The following is a 19397-nucleotide window of genomic DNA, read 5'->3' as shown; positions in this document are numbered from 1 at the left end:
ATTCAACCGGTGCATATGAGAGGCTTCTGCTGGACACCCCTCTTCTCATGTTATGGGAGATAAGATAAGGCCTGCACAGAGCCCATGTGGGTGATGAGGTCTCAGGGAGAGAGGGGAAGCCTTAACAGCCGCAGCCTGTAGAGCAAGCACTGGAATGTCACCACAAGAAACGAAAGGCCTGTTTACAGTTGTTAATAACTGACTGACACAGTTCAAAAGCAAGGCCAGATCCAGAATTCCAAGGGTATGTTGGGCTTCATCTCAAAAGGAATTACAAATAAGTCAGGGTGAGTTTGTCAAACAGAAATTACCAGAATCAACTATTAGAAAGGGAGGAAGAACGGCAGTACCATGGAAAGAGCCACACAGATCTGATTCTGTCTTCTTACTCACCAGCTGGGCAGGTTATCTGACTCCTTGCAGCTCAGTTTCAACTACCTTCCAAGGTGATTGTAAGAATCAAAGAGAATATAACTCTATAAACACCTGCCACATAGTACTGATATAAACACGTGACAAAGAGTAGCTATTACTACTACTCCCTGAAGAGGAAGAGATATTATACAATATAACATCATGCTTAAAACCACAGAATTTGGAGTTAGACAAATTTAGTTAAGTTCAAATCCTTGCTGTCACTTACTAGTCATCTAAGCCTCAGCATTCGCTATACAATGAGGATACCACCTGCCACACCAGACTGTTTTAGAGAAGACAACATACATAATATATTATGTTCTCAGGCACAGTGCCCATGTAATCAATTTTGTTGTTGTTGTTGTTTAGTCTCTCAGTTATGTCCCTCTTGTTTGCGACCCCATGGACAGTAGCTCACCAGGCTCCTCTGTCTATGGGATTTCTCAGGTAAGAATATGGAGTCGATCACCATTTTCTTCTCCAAGGGATCTTCTACTCCCAAGGATCAAATCGACATCTCCTGAAAGTCTCCAGCATTGCAGGCAGATTCTTAACCACTGGGGAAACGTGTAATCAATAAACAATGGCTCTTATTAGTACCATGGTTTCACCAGTGGCTCCACAGTAAAGAATGTCTGCAGTGCAGGAGACATGGGTTCCGTCCCTGGGTGGGGAAGATCCCCTGGAGAAGGAAATGGCAACCACTCCAGTATTCTTGCCTGGAAAATCCCATGGATATAGGAGCCTGGCAGGCTACAGTCCATGAGGTTCAAAAGAGTCCAACACGACTGAGCGACTAAACGATAACAATTATTATTACCTCTGTGATCGTGGCCACATTACCTAACCTCTCTGAACTAGAATTTAGTCAGGTAGTACATTAGCATGGAGAAGGAAGTGGCAACCCACTCCAGTGTTCTCGCCTGGACAATCCCAGGGATGGAGGAGCCTAGTGGGCTGCCGACTATGGAGTCGCATAGAGTCGGACACGACTAAAGCGACTTAGCAGCAGCAGCAGTACATGAGTGTTCCACTGGCTGCCTCTTTCCCCTTCATTCCCAGAACATGGCACAGTTGACACACAGTAAACATTTGTTGCATGAGAATTAGAGATTTCACAATAAACTGTGGAAAATTCTGAAAGAGATGGGAATACCAGACCACCTGACCTGCATACAGGTCAGGAAGCAACAGTTAGAACTGGACATGGAACAACAGAGTGGTTCCAAATAGGAAAAGGAGTACATCAAAGCTGTATATTATCACCCTGCTTATTTAACTTCTATGCAGAGTACATCATGAGACACGCTGGACTGGAAGAAACACAAGCTGGAATCAAGATTGCCAGGAGAAATATCAATAACCTCAGACATGCAGATGACAACACCCTTATGGCAGAAAGTGAAGAGGAACTAAAAAGCCTCGATGAAAGTGAAAGTGGAGAGTGAAAAAGTTGGCTTAAAGCTCAACATTCAGAAAACCAAGATCATGGCATCCGGTCCCATCACTTCATGGGAAATAGATGGGGAAACAGTGGAAACAGTGTCAGACTTTATTTTTTGGGGCTCCAAAATTACTGCAGATGGTGACTGCAGCCATGAAGTTAAAAGACGCTTACTCCTTGGAAGGAAAGTTATGACCAACCTAGATAGCATATTCAAAAGCAGAGACATTACTTTGCCAACAAAGGTCCGTCTAGTCAAGGCTATGGTTTTTCCTGTGGTCATGTATGGATGTGAGAGTTGGACTGTGAAGAAGGCTGAGCACCAAAGAATTGATGCTTTTGAACTGTGGTGTTGGAGAAGACTCTTGAGAGTCCCTTGGACTGCAAGGAGATCCAACCAGTCCATTCTGAAGGAGATCAGCCCTGGGATTTCTTTGGAGGGAATGATGCTTGAAGCTGAAACTCCAGTACTTTGGCCACCTCATGCAAAGAGTTGACTCATTGGAAAAGACTGATGCTGGGAGGGATTCGGGGCAGGAGGAGAAGGGGACGACAGAGGATGAAATGGCTGGATGGGATCACTGACTCAATGGACATGAGTTTGGGTGAACTCCGGGAGTTGGTGATGGACAGGGAGGCCTGGCGTGCTGCGATTCATGGGGTCGCAAAGAGTCGGACACAACTGAGCGAATGAACTGAACTGAACTGAACTGAACAGTATCGAACAGTATCTAGCATATAAATGCTGGGGAAAGTTGACCTGCTTGTGTTTCCACTGGAACACAGGCTCCTTTAAGGCAGAGCACCTGTTTCATTCATCCTGTAGCCCCAGCACTGGGCAAACTCTTTGGGAAGTAGGAGAGCCTCAGCAAATGTTTACTGAGTGGCACAGAAGGTAGCACTAATCTGGCAGCCACCTTCACTACAAGGATAACTGCAGAAGCCTAGACAACTTGACCTTCCAGAAACAACTTGAAATTCTCTACTTTACCATTTCACATAACAGGCCACCTCTGGGCCAAGTGCCTGTACCCCCTGACTCAAGGCTGTTGCTTGGGTAATACCTTCAGTAAGCAACCTAGTAATGAAACAATGAGAAATGCAGTATGACTCCATATTTTAGTTTGGTGATGGAGGGCCAAGGGTCTCCTTAGGTATGAATTTGCAAACACCGTGAATTACCCCATCTAGCACACAGTGTGATAACAGCATACAACAGCATTTGTATAAATTCAGCCAAGGTCATAGGGGAAGCCAGAAACAGGTAACAGTTACATACCTCTGGCCAACTAAACATGTCACATACATGAAGATAACAAGTTATATGACACCCAATTAATTTATAATTAACTTTATTATGGTTTTTGCAATAAAGTTTAAAACGCCACAAGAATTGTGAAAAGTAGGCTAAAGGGTCATCCATGTTGCTATCTTGAGAAACTGGGACCTGTAATAATTAGAAACAAACTTCTCTACCAATCTGACAAAAACTTGATTACTTCAGATTTTTAGTTAAGAGTCTTTCACATTATCCTAAAAATACATTCTTACAGGATATTCTGGTATTTCACCAACAGCTTTACATTTGATTAACCTAGATTAAACACAATTTTCTGAGTCTTTATCTGATTAGTAGAGAAAGACAGGCTTTGCTGAAGAAAAATTGAAAAATATAAAAAGATTAAAATCATCCTCAGTTCAGTCATCCAGAGATAACCATTATGTATACTTTGGTGTATTTCTTTTTGATGCTTAATGTTACTAGTGTGTTCAAAAACATGACTTTTAATGCTTCAGAGTACTCTCTCAAGCAATAACACATCCATATTCCCTACCTTCGGACATTTAGATAATTTAGAATTATTTCCCACTGGATGTTTTTAAAGGTGAATTTCTCCTTTATGTTAAATATAAACATATATTGAATTACTATTTATGAGATGTACATTTAGTTCAATTAGTACTGGAAAGTACGACACTGTAGGTTAGTCAGAAGACCAGAGAAGTTTAAAATTAAATAAATTTTATTTCAGTAGATATGCACTGGTATGTAATTTATGCCAGGCATTGTGGCTGGTAATAAAAATAAACTCTGTCCCTTCCTTCAAGTTCAAAATTAGAATATATTTAATCCAAAATTTTTATAATATCTACAGCCAAAATAAGAATTACTGATGGCTCATGACCTGGAACTGCAAGAGATCCTTAGCCATCAAAAAATAAATAGGATCAACTTTCTAAGATAGAAAAGTAAATGGTACGTATTAGGAAACTTTACCAAATTTGAAGTGATTGAATGGGTCAATAAGGAAATTCTTTGAACCAAATATCCAACTTCTAAAGTATTTCCGATAATTCATTTTATGTAAATGGCCTAGGATTAGTGAGTGAAGTCGCTCAGTCGTGTCCAACTCTTTGCGACCCCATGGACTATAATCTATCCGGCTCCTCCATCCATGGGATTCTCCAGGCAAGAATACTGGAGTGGGTTGCCATTTCCTTCTCTAGGGGATCTTCCCAACCCAGGGATCAAACCCGGGTCTCCCACACTGCAGGCAGACACTTTACTGTCTGAGCCACCAGGGGTATCTTAGGATATCTGTTCTTAAAAGTATAAGGGTAAAATTCATCTACTCCTATTTCTACAGCAATATAGACTTCAAACTAAGAGGACTAGTTAACATTTTATTCTGTGCTTATAGCTACCATGTATCTTAGATTTCCTGACAAGCCCTGAATTGAATATTCTATCCCTTTGCCCCTGTAAAGTCAGAATCCCCAAACTGGAATCAAACCATAACTCGCAGACATCCTAAAACTGCCTACAAATCCTTTGTCAGACCACACATGTGCCAGTCATTATTTCTGTTCATTCTAGCTATTATACTTCCATCCCAGGAATCTGCAGAACTAGCCTTAATACATTTGCCCAGAAATTGCTCATCTGAAATGGGAAACTTAGGGACACAGTTTCTAAAAGGGGAAACTTAGGGACACAGGTTTCTAAAAGCTACCATATTGCTAGCAAAGATACATGAACCTGTAAACACCACAATGTTTAAAATGTATAACCAACAAAGACCTATTGTACACAGAACTCTGCTCAATGTTATGTGGCATCATGGATGAGGGGGTTTGGGGAGAGAATAGATACACATATATGTATAGCTGAGTTCCTTCTGTGTTCACCTGAAACTGTCACAACATTGGTAATCGGCTATCAGTTCAGTTGCTCTGTTGTGTGCGACTCTTTGTGACCCCATGGGCTGCAGCATGCCAGGCTTCCCTGTCCATCACCAACTCCTGGAGCTTACTCAAACTCATGTCCATCGAGTCAGTGATGCCATCCAACCATCTTATCCTCTGTCATCCCCTTCTCCTCCCACCTTCCATCTTTCCCAGCATCAGGGCTTTTCAAATGAGTCAGTTCTTCGCATCAGGTGGCTAAATTATTGGAGTTTCAGTTTCAGCATCAGTTCTTCCAATGGATATTCAGGACTGATTTCCTTTAGGACTGATTTGATCTCCTTGCAGTCCAAGGGACTCAAAAGTCTTCTCCAACACAATTCAAAAGCATCAATAATCAGCTACACCCCAATACAAAATAAAGTTTAAAAAAAAATACATGAACCATTATTTTCCCTTATGCTAACAATACTGTTACTACTCAATTAAAGAATCTGTGCTCAATTTGATACCTAAGGTTTCTTTGTGAACTGTTTGTGAACCCTATGAGTTCTTTAATCCTCTGACCCCTCTACTCAGTTTAAAATGGCCAATTAAATGAACAGGGAATACATCATAAAATAATTTCATTTGAGCCCAGAGGCATTCCAGTGACCTGCAAGCAAGCCTGGAAGTGGTCATTTAGAAGACAATCAGTAAACATTCTTTCTCCCTCAGGAATTCCTGGAGAGCAAGATAAAGAAAGACTTTGGTGACTTCAAGATGACTTCTGTACCCTCACCATTTTACTGACTCCAGCATTCCTCATTATTTTGAAAGAGCACGAAGACATAATTTTTCATTCAGCAGCACATTTTAAGCAGCTAGTGTCAGTCACTATACTATAACCCAAGGAAATTAGTGCGTTACAAAATGGACATTTCACATTTGAGTGGGCATGACACATTTAATTATATAATTATGAAAAATAAACAGGGTAAACCAGTAATAGAGACAGGCTTGCAATTTAGGGAGCTGAGGGAAGAATTTTCTACAGTGATGAGAACCTAAAAATTGAGAAGCAAAGTTATGCAAAAAGCAGGGAGGAGAAATATTCTAGGCAGAGGAGTAAATGTGTGCAATGGCTCTGAGGCAGGAAATGGTGCTGAGGAGATTTTAAAAAGCCAGTATAGCTGGAATATAATAAGAGGGAATCATAGCTGGAAAGATTAGCAAGGGTCAGATCATGCAGGGCCTGGGGGAGCTACTGATAAAAAGTCCAGCAAGGTAGTACTCTTCTAGGTTGGAGAGGTGCAAGAACAGAGGCAAGGAGACAAATAAGGAAGCTGTTACAGACATCTAAATAAGAGATGGTGGAAGCTCAGGCACTGGAAATCAAGAACCTTTTAAATGATATCTCAGATTAAAATATGAGCAGAAGTTAACCAAGGAGGAAGAGCACTGCAGGCCCCTGAAAAACATCTACTGTGGCATTAGGTCCCAAGACCTATTCTGACACTGTAAACAGTCTGGTATGGCAAGAGCCAAGGGTATGTGATAGGAGCAAAAACAGGAAGACCAATTGTTAGAAAACTATTGCAGTAATCCAAGCAAGAACGTGTAACATCCTTTACTCAATTAGTGGCAATGCAGAGGACAAGCCAAGACTGTATGCATGTGGTATTATTGGAAGTATTAGGAGAGTCACTGGATTTGAAGAGGGGAGGGAAGAGGAGCTTGAAGTAATGAGATTTATGGCTTTGAGTGGGTAGATCATGGTACTATTTGCTACAATAGGGAAAACCAGGGTTGTAGATACGATGAGTCCAGGTTCGTATACGCTGCCACATGGGAAGAGCCACATACTAGACAGGTGGATACATGGCAGTCTTCGGCTTAGAAAGAGGCTGAGGCTGGACATGTACGTCTAGAACCCACAAGTGTAGATAAAGCTGTAAGACTGATTGCTCACGGAAGTACAAAGTGAGAAGAGCTTAGTCCAGAACCCTGGGATGCACTGACACTACAAGGGCAAGTTAGAGCAGGATTTCTCAACAGCACTGATATTTTAAGCTGGGTAATTCTGTTGTAGGATGTTTAGCAACATCCCTGGTCTCTATCCACTAGATGCCAATGGGACCTGCCCAGTTAATGACAAATTTGTCTCCAGACATTGCCAAATGACCCCCAAGGTAGGGGGAATCAACCCCAGCTGAGAACTACTGAGTTAGGGTAAGATTCATCAGCACACTGACAAGAGGTTCTGAATGAGCTCCCCTGACCCAAGATTCCTCCAAAGCCTTTATGTATATTACTGTTCTTGGTACCTTGAAAGTACAAAAGAAATGCAGGTGACATTCCACTACACCCAACCCACAACGCATTGGAATACGTTTAGGTACTAGCTTGAATCAAATCTGTTGTTAAAAATTCCATTTCTACATGAGGCTACAGTGGAAAAACACACTCTTCTGTTAAAAAAAATTACACAAAACCCTGTCCCCTACTACAGGATTAGGTGCCACCATTCTGCTTCAGTAAGCCCAGGTACTTCTCCACCATCAGAATGTGGTATTTTCTCTCTCACCTCATCTCTCTTCAACCCTTATAATGGGGTGAAGTGAAGTGAAAGTCACTCAGCCATGTCCGACTCCTTGCAACCCCATGGACTAGCAAACCCATGAAGTTCTCCAGGCCAGAATACTGGCCTTTCTCCAGGGGATCTTCCCAATCCAGGGATCAAACCCAGGTCTCCCACATTGCAGGCTGATTCTTTACCAACTAAGCCACAAGGGAAGCCCAAGAATACTGGAGTGGGTAGTTTATCCTTTCTCCAGCGGATCTCCCCAATACAGGAATCGAACTGGGGTCTCCTGCATTGCAGGCGGATTCTTTACAAACTGAGCTATCAGGAAAGCCCATATATAATGGGGTAGGAATGAGGAAGCTGATGGCAGAGGGGTTAAGTTACATGGCCAAAGTAGCATTAAGTGACCAAAAGTCCATACTCTAAAGCTAAACCACTTAACCACTATTCCAGATGGTCTCCATTAGGCTGTAAGCTCTGTGAGGAAGGGGCTGGTCAGTCTCTTTCACCATTGTATACCTAGCATTTGGCTCATGCTTAGCAACAGAAGCTCATATATTTATTGAATATTGAATAGTCTCAGCTCAGACTTAACTCTAATTCATTCATAGATCCGCACTGAGAGAGCACTCACAAACAGCAAATTAGATCACAAAGAGGAAGAAAATGTCTTCCAGTCTGACGGGAAATAAGTAGCTGCATCTGTAGAATTAACTTTTGAGTGTTTCCCCCCAGAAATAGAGGATCTTCCATCAACCCTGCTTCAATTCCATTAAAGCAAAATTACTCTTATTGCCTCCTTATTCATATACCAGTTATAGTGCAGCCTCTAGGAGATGGCAGAGTGCAAACAGAAATTAAGTATGGACAGCTTTTGCAAAATGACAGTTGTAAATGATTTCTGACAGGATCATCAACGGGTACTCAGAACAGTTTTCCAAACATCAGATATGCTTTTAACAAAAATGTAACATTCTCTACCCTCAAAGAGTAAGTGCCACCTACTGGGTAGTCCTAACCTAGTATTTTTTTTTTTTTTTTTTTGTCATCAGCCAGTATTGGTACCTTATTGACAAAACAGTTATATATCCAGAAATTTCTGCACAGGTGAAACAGCCATCATTCCCAGGAGATAAAATATTTTGTCATCCATGCCTGGAGTAGCCAGGAGGGTTAGTCTGGAGGATATAGAACTCTAAAGAGGGGTGAGCAGAGGGGAAATGCTGTGGAATTCTGTAAAGAATGAAACGAAATCCAGGAGTAAGCTTTAATCAGCTCTGTGTACACAGATTTCTTAGAAGCCATGGAAGCTATAAAGCAATTAGAGTTGAGAAAGTTCCCCACTCTGCATCAAAGCCACTTCAGTGAAAGCATTCATGTAAAAGCTCATACTTTCCAGACCTCATACCCTCAATCCATAATGCTTTCATTCCCATCAAAGCCTCTAGGGAAAGCCTGATTCAGCACATTTCAACGTATTCTAACATGAGCTTGAGTGAACAGGGAGAACGTGTTTTCTGTTCCAGGGCACGGTTTCTTCCAGGGTGTTTCAGTTTATAGCTGCCATTTAGCAACTCCAGGTACTTTCACTAGCTGATCTTTAGTCTAGTTTGCTATATTGACTTCTACCCAAACATTAAAACTTTTAAAAAATCAGTAACTCATTTTTGTTCTTTCAGCTCCTTTGAAGATTATGAAACAGAAGAGCCTCCCTCTCCCTCTGAAATTGGAAACAAGGGCAATAAAATAGTGACCTCAAGCCTTTCAGAGAAATGTGGAAAGCTTCAGTCAGTGGATGAAGAATAGTTGCCAGTGGCTACATGAAAGGGAGATACGTATTTCAAAAAAAATGTTTTTGTGAAGAGATGCTCTAGTTTGCATATTGCATTTTAAAAGCTTTGATTTCTGCAAGTGTGTATCTGCACTAGGAACTTTTTAACGTTTTTGAGCAATAGCTCTGGATACACATACCCAATTTGGGAGACTCCTCCAGTTTGCCTCAAACCTCCTACAGAGCTTTTCCTCAGAAGCAAATGATATATACATCACCTTCCAACGTCTGTGAATCAGCACTCTTCACCCTGAATGTACCAAGGATCTCTTGGGGACAGTGCCAAGCACGGCTCTCTGCACAAAAGCAGAAGTTGCCTCTGTTGTCCAGTATCGCTGAGGCCCATCAGGGCTCCTATGGAGCCCAGAAGAAACCTTCACTTGCAGAAAACTTGAGTCAAGAAATTCTGGAACTTGAAAAAGCAGTCAGGGCCTCCAGAACTGAATTAGCCCTGGTAATAAAAGCACTGCCAAAACATCTCAGAGACTTCTTTTAATTGTATGTGTACTGGAGTTCAAAGATCTTGAACTTAATGTAATTTCACAATGACCTGCCAAACTGCTAGTCACTTTACATCCTCAGGTATTGTAACCACTGGGCCTTCCAACCTTGCTAGCAAGCTCTAAACCCTCCCCCCATCCTGACTGTGGATCTTATATAAAACCTGAAGAAAAACTTAACTGAGGACAAGTGCAGAATATGACTCCTAATTGGGAGGGAAAAAAGTTTCCTTTTAACTCTTAACATTTGTAGCAAATTATTGAGTGATTTATTAATCTAAAAATTAGTGTCCCATCTGTACTTCATATCAGAAAGCCTACTTGAAGGCTTAAATAATTATATATGAAAATTCTTACTAGACATATTCATCACTGAATATTAGACTAGGCTAACAGTAAAGGCCTCTATCTCAACATTATTCCTTCGTGTTGAAAAATAACGTATTCAAAATACTGCATCCACTTCAGTATTTATCACAAAAATGGGAGAAAACAGAGATGCTACCCATAAAAGAAAGCAACTTCATGCTTACTAGAGAGCAGACGTGGTTATTACAGAATACTATACTTTTCAGCAAACCACAAGGCTAGTCAAATCTCACAATATTGAAGACAAATTGAAAATAAACTATTAAAAAGGATGGAAATTTCTGCTAGTATAAAAGAAACCTCCCAGAAACTTAATATCCACCTCTGTATAAAGTCATTGAAGGTTTTCCCTGGATTTTTTAACCACAAGTCCTAAATGTCAGAATAGCTCCCTTTCCACCCCACATTGGTTCCCTTGCTGGTGTGAAGGCCAAACTTTTGAAATAATCAAACATTGGCAAAAAGTGGAGAAAAGGAGAATCTAGGAAATGTACCATCAACTCGTACAGTTATTCATAGATTTAGCAATCCTTTTGTCAGTATCCTACCAGTTTCCTGTTGTTTTACCTTCATGATCAGAACTGACGTTCAATTTAACTATTATAGAAAAAACTTAGTTTCTAATAGCTCACAAAGAAATAAAACCTTAAAAGTGACTGAATTTTTAGGAAATACTACATGCAATAATCTAAACACATTGGAAATTAGGATTAAAAGTATTTTTGTAGTACATAAAATTTGCCATCTACCCCATCCAGCCTTTACAAGGAAACAAATTTTTTTCAGATAAAAAATACTCAAATGGTAATTAGAAGTTAGATATGGTTTATAGGTTTTAGCCGTAATGGTCTAAACTATTTTAAGACTCAGCAAAAATTCAGTTTTTCAACACACATTTTTTTTTTAAACTACATGGCTGTACTTTACCTTGTTTCTCCTTACTGAAGTCATCTTGCTTTCATTTTGGTCAATATTTGGTTTCAAAAGCCTGTAATTATTATAAAAGTATAGCTACCAGTATCATTCCACTTAAGCGCTTTTAATTTAGGTCATCCAAAGTAACACATTTTCAGAAACAAGAATGTGTTTCACTGTATTCCCCTCTTAGTATTAAATATAAGAAATGTGAATTCTGAGGAACTAAAATAGGGTATATTTGACTTTCTGGTAAAGATCATGCAGAATATAATCATTATTGCCCAACTGGAATTTCAAGTTGTTACAATATCCAAGATTCCTTGATAAAAGTTAAATTGAAGGTATGACCTTAAAGCTAGTCAATGATATAAGTTTCAGAGCTTAATATTAACTGCCAAGGTAATCAAACTAATGAAATTATGTGTATTTTCCCTGCATCTTATCTATGTCATTGTGTACTGTTCAAAGTGTTTCTAAAACTCTAGACTGATCAAATGAGAGAAGTCATTTGCTCAACTTTGGAAATGTTATGGTGTGTTTGGGTGGAGAAGCCTGCATGATTTAACTTTTGTTTTTCCCTTTTTGCAAAACTAAATAAAGTTGTCAAATACACACTTTTGGTTTTAATGACACTTGCAACTCATTTTTATGTTTGAAAAGAGTAGCATTATAAACAAGCTTGAGTTTCAAAGAAAGTAACTCTTTGAACCTCTGGGAAAACTTTATAAAGAAAGATATGGAAAGATAACACCTCATACTAAGAAGTCATTTTCTCTGGGGATGGGAATTTGGGTTTGGGAATGAGAAGTTCACAAGATCAAAGGAGAATTTAGCCTTATATATTGTTTAAAGAATATGTAATTGTTATTTGGATACCTAAATTTTTTTTAACAAAGAGGGAGGAAAAATACCATCCACACTTTAGATTCCAATTCTAAACTGTGAACTTAGTATTTTCTAAAACATTTTATATTTTTTGCCTATAATACATGGAAAATTTTATTTTTCATCTGTTATGAAACTTTTACTTTGCTTTAGTCACCATCAAGTTGTTTTAAGAAAACTAAGAACACAGTGAAGAAATTCTGTATCCTAGAACTGTACTGCCTCTCTGTTTAGAGGTGTAGACCTATGGAAACTAATCAAAACGATTAGTTCTACAACTGTCAGCTGTAAAACGTCTATTACCTAAGGTGAAAGATCATTGGATCACTTATGGTAATTACAAGGAATCAAAAAAAACAAATGAAGATGAGTCATATTAAATGCTGTTATTGTTTTGGTGCTTTTAAATCCTGTTGAAGTAAATCCAATTACTTCAGTAATAATTTCTCAATTATCCATTGTTAGCCATTGGTCAGCATTCCTAAAAATAATTCACCATATAAAGAAAAACAACATAAAAATCAAGGCACAGTAATTAATTACTCTTCCCCAAACGTATATAATACAGGCCATTCAAAGCATGCTATCCCAAACTCCTCAGTATTCTACAACATAGAATTAGAAAACTAACATTTATTGATAGATTTAAGGTGTAATACAGGTTTCCAAAAGTGTGGCAGTGAGAATACCAGCATAAAAAAGAGAAACTTGTGCTAAAAACAACCTGAATTCATCATTGGCAATATTACATAACAATCAAGGCCCTCACATACTAATGATTTTCACTTTGTCTATATTGCCAACCTCCCATGCATCAAAAAACACGAAACTAAGATTATCAAACTTGGGAAGCAATAAAGTACTCAAGGAATTTTAAGATCATAATATTAGGAAAGTTTGGGAGATTTGCAAAATATATTCTAATCATCCATGTGTACAATCTCGTTATTTCTAGTCATTTTTGCAGTGATCATTAGTGAATAAAGAACAGATTTACAAGTTTATATAGCAGGGCATCTGCATCCAACGTAAAACTGTTACAAACTTTAGGCAAATACATGTTTCATAAGACACTGCTAACACTCAGAGGAATTAAATAAAATTCCAAAACTTGGAAAGCAAATAAAGACAAGACAACTAAGAAGCATTTTCCACCATTTACTCTTGTTATCAAAAATAGTTCAACTCTTCTTGCAAAACAAAAACAAAATAGTACATACTGGACACATACATCACATTTTTCTTCCTATGGCTTTAGCCCACCCCCCCCCCACCAAAATAAAAAAAAAAAAAAAAAAAAGCCCAACAACAACAAAAACAACTCTACCTGACCACATTCACAGAAAATGACACCAGGATACACTACAAAACAGAAGGAGGTGTCATCTGCTCTGTGTCCAAAGGGTTCTTCTCCATGTCTTGTACTAGGTGAGTAACCATCATTGAACATGCTGTGTGCCAAATCAAAACATAACTTCAGCATATGTCAGATCTCAGAAAAGATGGTGAACGTAGTAGAAACTGAAAATTTTCCAGCAGTATTTTTCTTTAAATAAGCACTGTCAAAGCAGCAACTCTTCTTTTAAATCATAAGGTCATTGCTTTACAACCTAGTCAGTCCTTGTTTTATTTGGGCTGTGTGTGCTATTTCAAGCAACTGACTAGATTTCCCTTCAAAAGAATGTTTGTGACTCACTTATCTCCCCCATAAAAATTACAGGGAAGACAAGGATTTAAACTGAAACATAGTTTGTGCTTTACATGCAAAAGAGTATTCTAAAGAAAATCCAACTAGCTTCAAACCTACCTAAATGCACAGGCTTCATAAAAAGGCATTTTTATTAGGCCTCTATAAAGAAGTCTCCACAACAAATAGCACCCTATTAAAAAAAAAAAAAAAAAAGGAAAAAGCATCTCCAAACTAAAGTCTGCGGCAAACTATTAGAGGAAACAAAAAATCACTTTGAAGTGGCCAGTGGCAATAGGTATAATGCATAAATCTGAGTAAGTTTTGGAGCATTATTCCAAAATTATTTTAAGTAAATCCCAATTTCTAAATAAAACATTTGTATAATTTTTTAAAATTCTGTCACATAGTATAGTCTAAATTCAATTACCTTCAGAATAAAACTACTCTTCTCCACTTCATTTATCTAATCAGAACATTGCTCAAAGTGAAGGAAAGATTTAGAGTTTTTCCCCTAGAAATGAGTCAGACTTAACTAAAAATGGGATTCAACTCAGAAGAGTTTTGTGGCATGAACAGCTTAAACATCCACAGTCTGACAGAATTTCAGTTTGTTCACTTTTAAAAGACAGATTTTTTTCAACATTCTAATGAGGGGCAAATTTTCTTTCATAATACTGCTGATTTAAAAACTGCTACATACACCAGTAGCCAATTTTCATGATCAGAAATGGTATTATGTCAGTACAAAGGTTGAGCTGGACACATCAGCTTTTCAACAGGAGAAACATCAATGGCATCTGAAGGTAGCACTGAGTCTCCTGAACAAACTAATGGCTACTTTTCCACAAAATATGAGCACAATCCTTATGGACTGACTAGATACCACTTCCTTACATTTAATCATAAACTTTGATTATGCACAAAGCATGACCATAAACAATGAGGTTAATGTTATTTTCCTTGCCAAAGTTCATTTTGTATAAATCAGTTGCATCAGCATTTGTTCTCAAACTATGAGGTTCTGTAAGAACTAAGGACATATAGTTGTAGGGTTACTCCTCCATTATCTGCAAACTATTTCCCCGACACTAACACATATAACTTAGCAATGAAAACACTTGATACAAGTGATCTATATGCAGGAGCTCCGGCAAGTTAAACCAACAAAACCATAGCTGCCGTAAAACTGTAGCTATTTTCCTACCAGAGGTAGGTTTAAAGACCCACTGATTTAACAGTCGAATCTCATGTCTATAGCTTCATCCAAACTTTTATCATCATGTGTACTGGCAGCTAAAAACGTCGTTACTGGGGACCCTGTGACATTAATTACACTGGTGCTGGTACTAGCATTGCGCACAGCAATGCTAGTCACATTAATGCCCAAAGTGAGCCTGGTCTGCTCCAAAGCCTTTTCTGGCACAGCAAATGCCTCCAGCTTCTTCTCCCCATTGGCCATATAGGAGTTTTGGCAGCCACGACATATACAATCTAAGCAGGCTTTGCGGTTAGAGTAGCAAGGGCAGCGTTGGCCGCGGCATGTAAGAACACTTGGATTTTGAGTAGCACGCCCACATTTACATCCTTTCTTTTCCTGGGGCTTTTTATACACAGTCTTGGTAGGACTTCCTGGCATAAAATGATGACTGGGAATCTTTTCCTTTACTGTTTTGTCTTTTTTAAGAATACCTGGCTTGGTTTTAGAGTGAGATTTCTTGGATCCATGTTCATGACTCTTTTTCATGCTTTTAGTAGATAAAAGCACAGTTTTGCTGATTTTGGGTGTTGTGCCTCCATTGGGAACAGTTGCTATAGGCTGAAGAGAAATTTTGCTCTCCCGTTTCACTGTCACAGGAGCAGATGCCCCCAATGTTGGGCCTCGGATAATGGTAGAAATTGGAAGTGGTTGAACTTTCTCACTGTCGCTTTCTGACCTGGATCGTTTTCTATTCAGTTTTGCTACCTTCGGAGTTGCTGCTGTACACGATAACCCATGAAGTGCAGGACTGGTGGACATAAAAACATTATGGCTAAGAGACTGGGAAGAAAGCTGCAGAAACGGTCCATTGGATACAGTGGCTTCCAAGTTGGGCTGCAAATTAGGGCAACAAACTTCTGTGTTTGAAACAGTTTCTAAGCTGCGGAGTACTTCCTCAACACTCAATAACAGAGAGTCACCAGGTTTTATATCTTCACTGAAACTGCAAATATCAATGCCTGTGGAACATAAGTCAGAGGCTACCGTGTCACAGACAGGTGGCAAACTGTCAGACAGATCTTCAGTTTTTATGTCAACAGTGTTACATACATCAATCGTATTTGAATGTTCAGGTGAAGGAATATTTATACCAAATCTATCTATTGAAAGCCCATTGTAAGTAGGCAAACCATTGATAACAGAACTGCCAATAGCAATGCTGAGGGTGCTTTCAGATATTGGAGATAAACTAGCTTGAGGATCAGTTGTGGGTTCTGAGGTTGAAGGTAAGGGCGAATGTGTCAAACACAAAGTAAAGGATGAATCTGAGGGTTTTTCCGTCTCCTCACCAAACAAGGATCCATCATTAAGCAAAGCCAAAATATCAGAAGAACAGTCGACTGCTTCTATTATATCCCGTGCCAATGCAGTCTGTGTTATATATTCACATAGTTTTTTGTAGCAGTTCACTAGGATGCTTAACTGCTTGTTTTCCTCAAACTGCTCATAGTCTTTGCACCAGCTACATGAAGGTTTCATCATCATTTTCTTGCCTTTACAACTTTTGCAGACATAGTGTTGGCAGGTTGAGTTGGTGGGTGCAATAGGATCTTGTAGCAAATGTCCTAAGAGGGAAAAAGGAGGAAAGCAAAGATTTTAGTAAAATAAATTTATAATTTTATATACTGAAGTTGAGATTATAAGTAATCTATTAAAATTAAGATGGATTAAACTCACCAGACAACAAAACAGGATACAAAAAAACGTATCTTACAGGAAACAGAAAAATATTCAATAGCTCACTTCATTTCCATGCTATATTCCCCATTTCTTTTTCTCAAACGATCTTCCTCTGTCTGTTTCTCCCCCAAAATGGTATATTCTGGCTCACTTTCTTACTCTCTTCTCCAAAGGCTATAAAGAGGTGGAGATCAGTCACTGAAAGTACAAACCAGGCTTATAACCCTTGGGACCTCAACCTACTGCAACAATTGTCTAGACACTGGGAAAAAGATAAGAGCAAGAGTTAATTCCTATTCTTATTCTTACTCATTTCTCTTCCTTAAACTGAATGTTTTGTTTCATTTGACAGATTCAGTTAGGTAATGACAGGCCAACTATTTCCTGGAAATCTTTTGAGGCCTTGTGGGTAGATAAACAAAGCCCCCCAAAAAAGGTTAGTCCTTGCCTCATCAGAAATTGTTTGAGGTTATTCATTAATCATCAGTACAAAAGCGTCTTCACGAAAAAAGTATAACTGCAAGCCATGTTACTGTATATACTAATCATAAACTAGAAAAGAGATGACCAAAATATAGTTATGATGAAAAAGAACTATATTCATTTATTTAAAAAAAGGAAATACTACTAAATCCTTTTACAGAAGATCAAAATACAGTAACAACAAAAAGAACTATATTTAAATGTAGCTTAAAAAAAATTAAGTAAAAGAATTTAATATTGGGCTCAAAATTTTGTCAGAATAGAAAATGACCATGATCAAGTATCCAAGTACAGCAATATAATATAAAAGTGAAAGTGGGGAGGGGGAGTGAAAGTGATTACTCAACTTGATCGAACTCCTAAATTATAAATGACCTATACAAAATGAATCAGAAAGGGGGAAACAACTAGATCCAGTCCCTATCTCTACCCTTAGTCCCCAAAGAAACAACTGTTCACTGCTTTCCAATTCAGGACAAATAATAATGAACTCAAAGCAGCATTTGTTTTCTCATAAACATTACATAATTTAAGATTGAGACAAAAGGTACTTATGGTTATAGATGGTGAAATCAGCAAACCCTCTCCCTTAAAAGCAACTATAAACCTGAAAATTTTTGACAGAGAGTCATTTTCACAACCAAAGACATAAAACCATCTGAGAAGCATTTATGTGTGAAACCTGCTGAATCTCAGGTAAGAACAGTGGGGATCTGTGGGGTTCTGCTCTGGGGCTCCCCAACCACCCAGCTCCATCGGTGTTTACCCTGTGAGAACAGGAAGCTGCTAAGATGGAAGAGGATTCATTCAGGACACAAATACTAACTTAAAAGTAGATCACAGACATAAATCTATGCTGAAAGTCAGAAGCAGAAGAAAATGGAGGGAAAAAAACTGTGACTTTGGGTTGGGCAGTGTCAGACGTGTCATCAAATGCACAAAAAGAAAAAAACTGTCAACTGTGAACAGTTGACTACATATTCAAAAAATAAAAATACTTGTGCTTCAGAAGTCACCATTAAGAAAACAAGAAGATAATCCACAAAATGATGAGAAAAAAATATTTGCAAACCATACATCTGATAAAGAGCTTAAAAAACTTCATATAAATCAATAAAAAGACAACTCAATTTAAAAATCAAACAAAATTTGAATAAACATCTCACTAAATAAAACATGAATATTTAATAAGCATATAAAAATATGCCAAATATATTATTAAAACTATGACACACTGCTATACACCTACTAGTATGGATAAACTCAAAATGACAGATAATATCAAGAGTTGACCAAAATGTAGAGAAAACAGAATCCTTCTGTATCACTGGTAAGAATATAAAATGATAAATCACACTGGGAAACAGTCTGGTAGTTTCTTTAAAAGTTAAACATACACTTACCATACAAAGCAGCAATTCTACTCCTAGGAGCCTACTCAAAAGCAAATGACATACATCCAAATAAAGAGATGTTTGTGAATAGGATTGAACCCAGGTCTCCCGCACTGCAGGCAGATTCTTTACCAGCTAAGTCACAAGGAAAGCCCAAGAATACTGGAGTGGGTAACCTATCCCTTCTCCAGGGGATCTTCCCGACCCAGGAATCAAACTGGGGTCTCCTGCATCACAGGCACATTTTTTACCAACTGAGCTATCAGGAAAGCCCATTATTCGTAATAGACAAAAACAATCCAAATGTCCATCAACTAGAGAATAAACAAACTGTGATATATTCATACAAAAGAATAATGCTTAGCATTTATGACAACTATTGGTACATGCCACATCATGATGAACTTCAGAAACATTAAGTGAAAGAAGGCAGATACAAAAGCATACATTGTTGTGTTATCCCATTTATATAATGGCTTCCCTGATGACCCAAAGGGCTTCCCTGATGGCTCAGAGGGTAAAGAATCTGCCTGCAATGCAGGAGACACAAGAGATGCTGCTTCGATCCCTGGGTCAGGAAGATTCCCCTGGAGAAGGAAATGGTAACCCACTCCAGTATTCTTGCCTGGAAAACCCCACAGACAGAGGAGCCTGGCGGGCTACAGTCCAAAGGGTTGCAAAGAGTCAGACATGACTGAGCGACTAAGCACAACAATTATATAAAATGTCTAGAAATGACAGAAAAGCAGAAATAGTGGTTGCCCAGGTCTAGGGGC

At 38.6% G+C, this 19397-nt stretch overlaps 2 protein-coding genes across 6 annotated transcripts in view; one reads left to right on the top strand and one right to left on the bottom strand.

The window, feature by feature from the left end:
* Window positions 1-11843, top strand: part of PPP2R3A (protein phosphatase 2 regulatory subunit B''alpha) — a 233025-nt gene extending 221182 nt beyond the window's left edge. For all 4 annotated transcript variants that reach the window (XM_061420903.1, XM_061420895.1, XM_061420921.1 and 1 more), the window contains one exon: window positions 9293-11843. In XM_061420903.1, the coding sequence (XP_061276887.1) occupies window positions 9293-9419 (127 nt within the window). In that variant the 3' untranslated portion in view covers window positions 9420-11843. The remainder of the gene's footprint in view (window positions 1-9292) is intronic.
* Window positions 11844-12729: 886 nt separating this feature from the next.
* MSL2 (MSL complex subunit 2) overlaps window positions 12730-19397 on the bottom strand; it is a 33844-nt gene continuing 27176 nt past the window's right edge. For both annotated transcript variants that reach the window (XM_061420936.1, XM_061420931.1), the window contains exon 2: window positions 12730-16629. In XM_061420936.1, coding sequence (XP_061276920.1) covers window positions 15038-16549 — 1512 coding nt within the window. In that variant the 5' untranslated portion in view covers window positions 16550-16629 and the 3' untranslated portion in view covers window positions 12730-15037. The remainder of the gene's footprint in view (window positions 16630-19397) is intronic.

The sequence above is a fragment of the Bos javanicus genome, chromosome 1 (assembly GCF_032452875.1).
Source record: "Bos javanicus breed banteng chromosome 1, ARS-OSU_banteng_1.0, whole genome shotgun sequence".
Lineage (NCBI taxonomy): Eukaryota > Metazoa > Chordata > Mammalia > Artiodactyla > Bovidae > Bos > Bos javanicus.
The sequence above is the reverse complement of the archived record's forward strand: the minus strand, read 5'-3'. Positions and strand labels throughout refer to the sequence as shown.